At 35.6% G+C, this 12,891-nt stretch overlaps 2 protein-coding genes across 2 annotated transcripts; one reads left to right on the forward strand and one right to left on the reverse strand.

The window, feature by feature from the left end:
• The first annotated feature begins 5,937 nt into the window (after positions 1 to 5,937).
• Positions 5,938 to 6,552, forward strand: thrsp (thyroid hormone responsive). Its single transcript, XM_067451781.1, has one exon. The coding sequence runs from the start codon at positions 6,023 to 6,025 to the stop codon at positions 6,422 to 6,424; it is 402 nt and encodes a 133-aa protein (XP_067307882.1). The 5' UTR covers positions 5,938 to 6,022; the 3' UTR covers positions 6,425 to 6,552.
• Positions 6,553 to 11,623: 5,071 nt separating this feature from the next.
• ndufc2 (NADH:ubiquinone oxidoreductase subunit C2) lies at positions 11,624 to 12,618 on the reverse strand. The gene is made up of 3 exons (XM_067451782.1): positions 12,365 to 12,618; positions 11,921 to 12,064; positions 11,624 to 11,781 (listed from the first exon to the last, which is right to left on the reverse strand). Exons 1-3 carry the CDS (start codon positions 12,501 to 12,503, stop codon positions 11,732 to 11,734), a joined length of 333 nt encoding a protein of 110 aa, XP_067307883.1. The 5' UTR covers positions 12,504 to 12,618; the 3' UTR covers positions 11,624 to 11,731.
• Positions 12,619 to 12,891: the final 273 nt, after the last annotated feature.

Here is a 12,891-nt window from a genome sequence, read left to right on the forward strand (position 1 = left end):
CACACACGCATCCAGCCATCCACGGGATGTAAAATAAAATGTGATTCATCCTAACAAGCCACCTTTTTCCATTGCTCCGTGGTCCAGTTCTGATGCTCATGTGCCCAATGTTGGCACTTTCGGTGGTGGACAGGGTTCAGCTTGGGCACCCCGACTGGTCTGTGGCTATGCAGCCCCATACGCAACATATTGTGATGCACTGTGTATTCTGACACCTTTCCATCAGAACCTGCATTAACTTCTTGAGCAATTTGAGCTAGCTCGTCTGTTTGATCGGACCACACAGGCAAGCCTTTGCTCCCCACGTCCATCAATGAGTCTTGTCCGCACAATACCCTGTTGCTGGTTCACCACTGTTCCTTCCTTGGAGCGCTTTTGATAGACACTGACCACTGCAGAACGAGAACACCAGAACACCCCACAAGAGCTGCAGTTTGGAGATGCTCTGACCTAGTCGTCTAGCCATCACAATTTTGGCCCTTGTCAGACTTGCAATTTTTTCTGTTTCTAACACAACACATTTTAACACTACACTTTGAGGACAAAATGTCCCCTTGCTGCCTAATATATCCCACTCACTAACAGGTGCCATTAAAAGAGGGATTAACAGAGTTATTCACTTCACCTGTCATAATGTTATGCCTCATATTCCCATTTTGGTCCTTGGAAAGTACCGAAGTCAAGCAACAAAGTGGGAAAAAACTGTTTCAGTATAGACTATACATGCATATAAATATGTTAAATTAAAGACAAAGTTCAATTTATTCGACATGCACTATTTTTTTTAATGGAGATGGAAATCTTGTGCGTTCTATTCCATGCCAGTTGAGTTAAAAATAAATATGACATCTGAATGTTGCATTTGGTGGTCAGATTCTGTGTAAACGTACACCTTTCCATCTTTTACATCATTTTCCACTTTTCTTGCAAGAAATTTGTAGTAATTAAATATTTTCATCAAAGCTCTCTCTATGTAGAACATTAATGCATTGTGGTGCATCAGAAGTCTGTACAAGATCAGTTTTGTGAAGTATCTTTGTGCACAAATGCCTGCGCAAACTAATTGCCTGATAGGGCAACAAGTCACTGCCTAAGCTTTCTGACGCAGATTCAGTTTGGAGGGTCACAGCCTTGCAGAGTTTAGCTTCAATCCTAATCTCAAGCTAAATCCGTCTGTGTAGAGTCATCATTAATTGATGACGCTAAAGGTAGTGAGGATATATTATTTAATTCCTCTGTCCTTGCGACTTAAAGGACAACTGTCTACGGTGAAAAATGAACCTAGGGGTAATTTACACATGGTTACCGAGTATGGGATGCGTTTTTATAAAAAAAAATGTCATTTTTTTTTTTAGTTTAAAATGTAAAGAGTTTTATCTGTAAAAACAGATTTGCTTATAATGCAAGTGTATGGGGCATAGAATAAGTAAAATTAAATCGCTAGTTAATACCACTAACAAGGCTCAAAATAGCCTCACTTAAATAGTATCAGAAGATACTTTGTAAAAACAGTACATTACAGACGCCATCTTGGAAAACAGTCTTGACCAGTCACCCCATGAACGCTGTGCTATAGTGAGTTAATCGATAGGAATTAAGTTTGTGAAATCTAATCACATGGAAAGACATGAATTATCTGTTTATCTGTTTATTAAAATATATGGTTGACTACAAGGGAAGAAGATGTCCCACATGAGATTCCAGGTCACAGTTCATCACTCAGCAGAGCCTTCGTGCAAGTGCAAGCAAGAAATTTTACACCACTACTTTATGCCTGCTACAGACTGCAATTTCGGCAATTCCTTAAGATCATTACAAATCACACTGTATGACATGGATCTAATAAACTTGGGTACGACATGTATGTAGACTGTACGATGACACCTATTGATCTTACTGTACGACGTAGGACCACAGTTGACCACAGAAATCGCCACGTTTTTCATCTTTTGTCTGGGACAGTCAAAAATTGTACAATGTGTACTGGGCATGAGAAGAAAACGGTTCTTTTCATTGTGTTAAAGCTACATGCATTATCAGGTCATGCCTTCCCTGAGAATTGAACACATGACCTTGGTCTCACAAGTGCCAGAATGAGGAATCAGGAATTCCACAGCAAATAAAGTCTTGTGTTCTTCTGTTTAGTTTAGTTCCCCAACAATCAAACACACCCGAACTACCTAATCAAAGTCTCCAGGATTGCTAGAAAGCTACAGACAGATGAGTTTGATCAGATTTTTCCTCCCATGTGGCACATATCTTAAAGGGATGTTGTCCAGTTGGTTTCAGGCCTCATTCATATGTGGAAATAAATCTGATAGGAATCGGACACATGCAATTGCACCTGTCATATTCTACCGCATCTCAGATTGTACATTATGTCTAGCATTCTGTGATGGAAATTATGGGGATTGTGTATTTTGTAAATTGCATAATTTAAAGCTTGGAAATGAAATAAATATATTCTGCCCATGAGTAATTTTTACATGTCTCATATGTCATCTAAAGCTCTTCACTGCACTGTACACACACTTTCCAAATAATTTGTACTTTAAAGCCCCTATATGCATCTAATTTATGGAGCAGTGCAATTTTAAAAATATATTATGTGGGTTTGGAATAACATGTGCTTAACATTTGGTAAAGTTAACTCTTAGAAATGAACTTTAACTTGCAATGCCAAAAGTCTGTCTAAATAGATTTCATAACCCCCTTTAATGTTTCTAAAATTGATAATTGTATTTCATCAGAGGTTGTGTAAACAGTCTGACTGTGCTTTCCAAACATGAATGATGTTGTACAGTCTGGTTGCATTGACAGAAGCATTAAAGATATCAGTCAGATCAGAGCCAAACCAAACAGATATGACCATGAATGTCATTGCAATTTAATTGTTCAGAAATATATTCTTATATATATATTTCCCTTTATAAGCCATAAAATCCCCTCAACTTTACATTTACAAATATAAGACACACCTTTAAAACAGCATTCTTTCCCGTAAAACTTGGTTGTGCTTCCCCAAACACTTTTTATTTTGGTTGTGCTTCTGCTCTGCATGACTGTGTGGATGAATATGGTTATCTTACTGCTCATAAAACATTCATAGGCTTAAGAGATACACTTTATTCCCAAAATATACAAACCCCTCCAAATCACTTCCATGTGTGTTCCAATCACTTCCATGGCCAAATGTGTATAAAATCAACCAAGGCATGCAGACTGCTTCTACAAACATTTGTGTAAAAATGGGTCGCTCTCAGGAGCTAAGTGAATTAAAGCGTGGTAGCGTGATAGGTTGCCACCTGTGCAATAAGTCCATTTGTGAAATGTTCTAATATTCCACGGTCAACTGTTAGTGCTATTATAACAATGTGGAAGCAAATGGGAACAACAGCAACTCAGCCAGGAAGTGGTAGGCCACAAAAAATCACAGAGCATGGTCAGCGCATGCTGAGGAACACAGTGCGCAGAAGTTGACAACTTTCAATAGCTAAAGAACTCCAAACTTTGTGTGCATAGAGAGCTTCATTAAATGGGTTTCCATGGCTGAACAGCTACTCAGTGAAGGCGTGTTATCCAGAGTGACACTATACAATCAACTATGTTAAAGAACAACATATGGCAATTTATCTGTAAAATATAATACCTTACTCACCTGTTGAGTGAAATAATAACACCATCTCTGCGTCCCTATTACAACATTTTAAATATCTCAATTCTTCTCCGAAAAGCCAAGCCAGTGTTGATTCTTGTTTTATTACGAGCCATGTTGGCTTCTCTTTTTGACAGCAGACTCTCTTCTGTTCACCGTTTGCTTAAAACGGGCGATTCCCAGGAGGTTGTAGATTTAGCTTCTCCATGTCAACTGTTCTCACTCGCTTTAACAACTAACCTATGCCAATCCCTCCCACACCATACACACGTCACACAAGTAGCCGGATAAAACTGTAAACTCTATTTACAGATATGACGACACACACAAGTGAGTGATGTACATACCCTAGTGAATCAAAGTAAGACAAAAACATATTTTGGAAGAAAGACTGATTGACTGATTTATTGACATTTAAATGTAGTTCATTTTGAATTAAAAAAAAAGTTACACAGTGTACCTTTAAATATATACTTCAAAAGACTACAAGTAAGTTTGAACATAATGCAGCATTTACAGAAGCTTAATTGTATGTTAAACAATTAATTAATAATATTTGCATGTTAAAATTATTAATTGATGTGAATAATATTTTAATAAATGTTGAAAGTAATTTGAGAAGTATTTTTTTTATTGTTGGTTGATGTGAATTAAAAAAGTTAACGAATGTTTACAAATGGAAACTTATTGTAAAGTGTTATATATAAAGGGCTGGGTTTGCTTGATTTTAATAATATTTTAATTTATTTTTTAAACTTTTTGTTGATATTTTTGGCAAATAATCCATTCAAACCAAAAGCAAATAAGCCTCTGTCTGAAGGAAATGTAAATTCACACCTGTACAGTAGAGGGCACAGTTTAAACAACATTCCAGCGGTGCTGCCATTCTGGACTGCAGAAGAATAGGATGCAGAGAGAAAAAAGTTCAACAATCATCGTCTACATCTGAAATCACATACATTTCTACTTAATATAAGGCGAAAAACAGTATCTGACAAAAGTCTGAATTCACTTTACTCATAAAAGAGACAAGAGGTAGCCGGATTACGCACTATAAACTGTATACACACTTCAGAATCCCACCAGAATCTATCCCATGAGACCATGGGAGAGGGTTTGTGAATGGCAGTGAAGAGACACAACTGAGGCTGGTAGGTCACATGATAATGACAACATGGCACATGTAGTACATCCGGATTACGTCCACACTGCACACATTCATACTATATAGAACATACTTTTTAAGCAGTTGTGAAGTAATTGCTTATTCTATATTTTGAAAAAAGAAACACAGATGTTGGTTAATACATTGAGATTAAATTCATAAAGTATATTTGTATCATTTAATGTATGTATTACAGGCTTGTAATATTCTGAGTTTGTATTTCACTGATTTTGTTCATTTTGTGGAATACTGAATCTGTTTTTGTGCAAGTGAGGTAAATAAATGCATGCTCAGATTTAGTCTAGAATTTGAATAAGCATCATGTTTATACAGACACACAATACCTCTGCAGTTAGTCATGATTTCTCTCAATATGGGGACAAGACATAAATGGGAAAACAAATAAATAAATAAATGGGAAAAGTAACTTGCGTTACTATTTGGGGAAAAAAACCCTCAGATATATGGATAAAAAGAATTACTTTACTAGTTACTTGAAAAGTAATCTGGTTACATATCATTACTTGTAATGTTACCCCAACTCTGATTAATACATTTACTTTAAATGTAATGTCAGATAACATTCTACAGTTCATATTTAAGTACTTTATATGCTTTAGTATGTTAGTCAACACATTCAAATAATTTTACTTTTGTAAAGAACTACAAAAGATTATAATGATATAAAGTGTACTTTTGAGTTATACTTTTAATTTTAATATTTTTAATCTTTAATCTTTGAGTACACTTTTAAAATCATCAAGACTGTCCAGAAACAGGAAAGTGTACTCTCTTTAACTAATGGCTTTTTTAAAACATTCTTTAAAACATTTTAAAACGTTCTTTTTTTAAAACATTTTTTAAATAAAAAATAATATTTTCTGCAATTAGTTAATATACTTATGCACATGCAATCCACTTCTTTTTCACATGGGAGAGTCTGATGTAAACCATGCCATTTTGGGGTCAGTGTCCCTTGGCAGCCAGAATGTCACACTGTGAAGAAATAAACTTTAGGGAGGGGTGTGTTAGCTCAAGGGGGTGCTTTAGCAGTAGCCAGATCAGGCCACTATGTTGCATAACCGTCCCATAGACATGCTATAAAAAGAGCCTCTTTCTCCAGATCTTGCACTGCAACCAGGTAGCGGCCACTTCACCATCTTCTCAAGAAACGCCCTCAGCCTGTAACCCACCAAGAAACCATGCAGTCTGCCGACGCTAAGCTCAGTCGAAGCTCCCTTCAGCTGGCCCTGAGGCGCTACAGCACAGTGGTGCATAATATGGAGCAGACCGTCCTGCTTCCCAGCCTCCTGAGAGATGTGCCGTACGACGAGGCCGCCGACAACAGCATGGACCTGTACGAGTACTACCTTATGCTGAAAGCCATCAAGAACACAGTGGAGAGCGGCCTCATCCCCCACGACGATGCCAAGGCCAAGAGTCAAGCCGTCCTGCACAAAGGGCTGGAGCCCCTGCTGGAGGCCGAACCTGAGGCTGTTTTCCACTTCCATCTGCGAGGCCTGTTCACAGTCATGGCTACGCTCGGAAAGAAGTCTCAGAACTTGACTGAGAAATACTTGGACATTATTGGGATCAGCCACTAGGATTCAGCACATCTTAAAGAAGAAACCATCTTGAGGTGGCAGCAGTTAACTGGAAAGCCGTTTACATCCTTGTCGCTATCACTGTGACATGTAATAAAAACAAATTAAAAACATCTGAAAAAAATTAATTTTGTTTAAACATTTTATTTAAAAGAATTTCTTCTTTACTATTTAAATGTCTCGAAACAATTGAGGTTTTTTTCTCATCCATTACATTTGGCAATATTATTAATATTAGTTTAGTAATTAGTAAACTACACTGATAAAAACAACTTGTAAGATTTACTTGATAAAATCTTTGTAACAATTTGCACTCAGTTTTTCTAAGTAAAATTTACTGCTGCGATATCAAGTACAACTTACTTGCCAATATCAAGTAAAATGTACTTAACTATAAATGTAACATTTGCAAAGACATTAAGTAAATGTTACTTAATTATATTTAACTTAGCATGTTGTATTTATTAAAAGTAATCAAGTAAATTTAATTTTAAAAGGAGCATAACTATTGTGAAAATTTTATAAATCTGTATTATTTACTCTTATGAAGTAATAAAGTAGATTTTATAATGTTTGTCCATTTGACATTTTGAATTACTTAGTTGAATTAATTTATATTACTCACTATTATTATGTAAATGTTGCTATTTTAAACCAAATAAATGTAATAATGTTCTCTGCATCAAATACATTTATCACAAATCACACATAAATACAATGAAGTTGAACAGTTTATTATGTCAAAATTTACAATTAACCATTAAATCAGTAATGTTCACTTCAACTGATTAAGTAGTTAAGGTACATTCATTATAATTTACAATAACTGTAGAATTAACCATGTATGGTTCAACTAAACACCAGCAGCCAACAGTGGCATAACTAACATTAAAGGGTTAGTTCAGCCAAATATGAAATGTATCACATTTGAGTCCAAAAATAACAAAAACTACGACTTTATTCAGCATTGTCTTCTCTTCCATGTTTGTGTTCAATCCTCAAATAAAGATTCAAACGGTGAAGAGAAGCCAATGCTGAATAAAGTCGAAGTTTTTGTTATTTTTGGACCCAAATGTATTTTGGATGCTTCAAGAGACTCTAATTAACCCACTGATGTCTCATATGGACTACTGTGATGATGTTTTTATTCCCTTTCTGGACATGGACAGTATAGTGTGCATACACCTGCATACGCTCTCGGACTAAATATAAAATATCTTAAACTGTGTGTTAAGATGAACGGAGGTCTTACGGGTGTGGAGCGACATTAGGGAGAGGAGTTAATGACAGACATTTCATTTTTGACTGAACTGAACTAACTTAACCCTTTAATGACGAGCACATGCATAGTCCAGCTGAAACAGAATGGTCACTTTTCCTTAATGCTCATTCATCGACTGGATCCTCTCGATCAGCTCCATGGACGACCATCTTAAGGATATGTTCAGCGGCAACACTGCGACTGTCCTCCTGCATACAGTTTGTAAGAAAGAAAGAACACAATTCCATTTAAGAAATAGAATTACATTTATAACATTACATTTTATTTTCATTAAAAAGGTGACCGGACCTTCATGTCGTTAGCTCACTAAAATAGAATTGCTGACATTCATGCACTTGTTGCTAACGTTATACATCAATGCTTATTGGTATCAGAGTTCACCTGCCATCCAAACTTTCCTTCTTTAGTGCAGAGTGCAGACTAACTTATGCTTTGATATAATAATTGCTGTGAAATTTTCAGTGGATATAAAAACAACTAACTTAGACACTTTTAAAACATGCTAACATTAGCTAGAGGACACACACACAGGCAGCCAGCACTTAATCACGGCCAGCTAACATTAAATTATTTTGAAGTTAACCAGACAGGGTGACTTTTTCTACAAGAACGTGGCTAACTACATTTAATCCCCTCTATCTTTGACTAAACACCAGTCTCAACTTTATAGAAGTGGATAATGCTTTAGCTTTAGCTACCGTTATTGTGATTAAAACTCACTTTTAGTCAATTTTAAACCGTAACATCTATGCAATAATCAAACCATCAAAACGAAGTACATCGTTATCACAAATCTAAAATAGAAAGGTCAGAACTTACCGAGAATAAGTCAGCCATGTAAAAGCGACATCCCAAACCGACCGTCTCTGCCTCTGAACCGGGATCTTTTTGAGCAACAACAAAAACGGCCGGGCAGATTCAAACACACTTTGCTTTTCAGATTAAAATTTACTTAGTATTTTTAGGTGAATGTGCTGTGACTATAAAACATTAAATACTATTTGTAAATATATAGTAAAATGTACTCTTTCTTCTCAGTTAATTTATTACATTAATAAATTGTGTAAATTTTACATAAGATATATAGTTCCAACTTAATCTTGATTTTACTATGTATAAATTACATGAATTAATGTAATAGATTTTACAATACCACAAAGTCATTTTTTTTTCAGTGTATGCATCTAAAAACCCATTTGATAAATGGAATTGAAAAATTGAAAAAACTTTCTCTCAAATATGAGAGGTTGCAGAATAAGTCTCCATTTTGTAGACTAATTGAAGCACTTATTAAAGAGCTTTAGAAAACATAATTTTACATAATTTGTATGTCATATATATTTCATAAGTCATGTCCCTGTCAAAATAACCAGTACATACACTGAAATCATAAGCAAATAAATAAATTAATGTCAATATTGCAAAATTACTGCATGTACTTTTAGTATTATTTATATCTTATTAGTTTTTATAATTACCCTTTAATTTGTTATACCGATATCCATTTAAATATATATATATATATATATATATATATATATATATATATATATATATATATATATATATATATATATATATATTTTAGTGCTTCAACTTTTAGTTTCCAAGGCTACATTTGAATTTATTTAATTTGGTTTTTCATCTAATATTCATAGCCTATTTTATTGGCCTTTATTAAATGTAACAATATAGTTTTAGGTTTGGTTAACAATAATAACCCTAGAGTACACACTTTAGAAAGTCCTGTAATAATCTCAGGTCACTGGAATGATATGGCCCTGGGTTTTTAACTGTGAATGTATGCCAAAAAAAAAGATAAGATAGATAAGCTTCCAAAGTAAACCCAGAGTAACTGAATGGGTTGCAAAACTCCTGGGGTTGCGCATTATTGGCACAGTATCTGTGCGAAAGTCTAGCTGAAATCATTTGGATCATCACTTTTTAAAATAAATTTTTTGTGCAAATATGAAACGGTGATGTAAAAAAATAAAAAAATGATTTTGGTCAATTTGATCGGGTGTTTGGGAAAAATAAACACTTTAAAATTCTAATGGTTCTAATTTATGGGCATTGTGTATATTTTCTTAGACAACACGTGTCTTTAAAAGCATACAAGTTAATCAATGATCAGAAAATAACTATATTGTGTATTACATGAAAGAACACAAATATCAGACCATTTGTGTGTTTCCCATCAGCGAGGTGTTTGTGGCCGGAGCCTACCTGGTGGCAGAAAATGAGTTTTCCTCCACTTTTCACCACCGTTTTTCTGCCACCTCCACCATATGAATGCAGCTGCAGCACCATAACTATAACCACTGCTCCCAAATACTCTAGTGACAGTCACAATCATTTCTATGGTCATTTCAGGGATTCTAATGGCCTCATGCATGTCCTTGATTGATGCAACATGCTTTTCAACATTAGGCCACCATTATGGGATCAGATTCCCACCAAATGTTTTGCGGTCACGCATAAAAAAATAATAAGTGTGAATCAAAATTGTAAAAACCCATGTGAAAATATAACACACAAAACTGAAAAATCAATGCAAAGTTAACCAGAATCACAAACAACACGGTCACAGAAATAAAAATAATAAGCTTGAGTCAAACATTTAAACAAGTTTAAATTATAATGCTCAAAACTGAATCATGAATTCAAAATTATCTGAATCTCACACAAAATCATGTTTTCTGCTTTTATTTTCATTTTTTTGTATGCCTGTACTCTTATCTTCTTTGCTCTTGTTTCCACATTCTGTGCTTGCGTTTCAAAATGTTGCAGTTGAAGTTTCATGTAAATAAGGGGCGGGTCTTAGCATCACCATTGGTCCGCTAGTTCTAGATTGACAGCTCATACTCTAGTCTAGCCAATCAATTGAAGAGGGAAGTTGATGTCACAAAGCGACTTATGCTGCTTCAGTTTAGCCAGCTGCTGTTGACTTACGCTACAACCCACAAACATGAGAATTGACTTCTATATTCCGTCCAGGACCATATCTGATCACGTACGTTCATTTAATTGTAAGACACCCCCTAAAACATCTATCATACAAAATAATAGATTCCTAAGATTATATTATAACAATATATATTTTTTAATGTATTTTATTGCCAATACAATGATAAGAGAGCGCGTAGCTCAAGTCAACAGTAGCTGGCTGAACTGAAGCAGCATGAGTCGCTTTGTGACATCAACTTCCCTCTTCGATTGATTGGCTAGCTAGAGGATAAGCTGTCAATCTAGAACTAGCGGACCAATGGTAATGCTGAAAAACTTGATTGGTTGGAACGAGAACGTGCTACGATTGGTCAGCACGATATGGCCGTTATCTGATTGGCTTAGGTAGACGGTGAGTGGAGTCTATTGGATTGGATGAGTGGATTTGTGTAAGTCTAGACGCCAGAAATGTTTCAAAATCCATGCGATTTAGAAATGTGCAAGACAAGATCCACGAATGCAGAGGAAGCCATCAACAAATGCACAGGAAGCGATTCAAAATTAATGCAACTTACGCAAGGCAGAGTTGTGTGTTTGTGACATAAAAATATATGTGGGGATTTTTTTGTTATTCACAAATGTCATTGTATTTATTTGTGAATCAAATTCATTTTTGTGAAACTCCTGCATATTTATGTGGATCTCATTCTATTGAGTGAATTTATAAATTATTTGTGAATCGCTTTACATTTATTTGTGAAAAACAATATATTTGTTTGGAATAAAGCAACAAATCTACCCCCATAGTCATTCCACAGAGTATACATTTTGAGGTGTTTTCTTGCAGTTAATTTAGTTTTTTGAGGGTGGGTAAATAGTTTTTTTGTTGACGGTCTCTAAAAATCTAACTAATCTGGTTATGCTAAAACTGAATGTGCATTGGAAAACAAATGAAAGCCCAAATAAAGAAATACATTTTTAAATAGTTTAATGACATTGAATATACAACTTAATAAATCAATACAAGAGTATTTATAACAGAGAAGCCTGTTAAACCAGATTTTACACTATAGTTCCATTTAACGGATTGGATGAAACGGCTCCACAATTTCAGCAAATGTCTTCCGTTCTGGTTTGAGAAAGAGACATTAAAACATTAAAGAATGAATGTTGCAACATACACCGTAAGTTAAATATCTGAAAATACACTAATGCGGCAGAAAGCAACACACTAATGTGGCTGGATTTCCACATGTGGCCGGACATACCTTTATCTTGAAACTCCTCAGGATGCAGTCGGATATACTCATTCATGTCTCTGTCCAATAGGGCATATTTGTAATTCTCATATTTTGTGAGATGATAGCCAATGAACCATCCAATAGTTACGAACAGCACTTGGCGGTGAACACCTTTAAATAAAAAATAAAATAAAACAATAAAAAACCCGGCAGAAAGTCAAATCACTGCACAAGATATGTGCGTAATCAATATTTTTTTTTTTACATGGTGCCATGTAAACAAGGTATATCAATGTGGTATTCATTTATTACATGTGTATCAAACTACCACCATGTCCACTACCATAGTTCATGTGTGTAAGGGCAAGTCAAATCAGCCACGAACGCATTCATTTGATGTTAATATCCCATCAAATTACAATGTGTTTGTTACAGGTATGATTCATAGAATTGGTGTAAATTCGTTCTCACCGGCTTTGAGTGCAGGCCTGCGGTTCAAACTGTTGTGCAGCATAGCGGACGCCCAGCCACACAACCCGAGCCACACAGAATTTCTGTTGACGATCCCTGGAGGAGGCAGACGTTTCGCTTCATCAGGCAGGAGCCCCATATTCCCTAATAACAGGCTTTTCTGAAGTCAGAACATTCAACTTTCCATATCACCTCCTAGAGGAAACCAAGGGCAATGTTTAGGCGGAAATGAAAACCGGCCCGGGCTCCGGGGAGAAACACATGAGGATACAAGTGTTCCGGAGAAGGCTTCATGGCTGCAATCATTTTTTTACGGTCTATGGCTGCAATGCATCAGAAATCGCATAATTCTCTCAGGCGAAAAACAGCATGGCTAAATCCGGAACCACGTAGGCTAACTTACATACTATAACGTTAGTATACTTCTACCATAGAAAGATACTGTAAAGCTAGTAATAGTTTGACAGCATGGTTCCGAATACAGCGCTGTGACAAAGTATTTCCAAATTAAGTGTGCTAGGTAAAAA

Source organism: Pseudorasbora parva, chromosome 8, assembly GCF_024679245.1.
Source record: "Pseudorasbora parva isolate DD20220531a chromosome 8, ASM2467924v1, whole genome shotgun sequence".
NCBI lineage: Eukaryota > Metazoa > Chordata > Actinopteri > Cypriniformes > Gobionidae > Pseudorasbora > Pseudorasbora parva.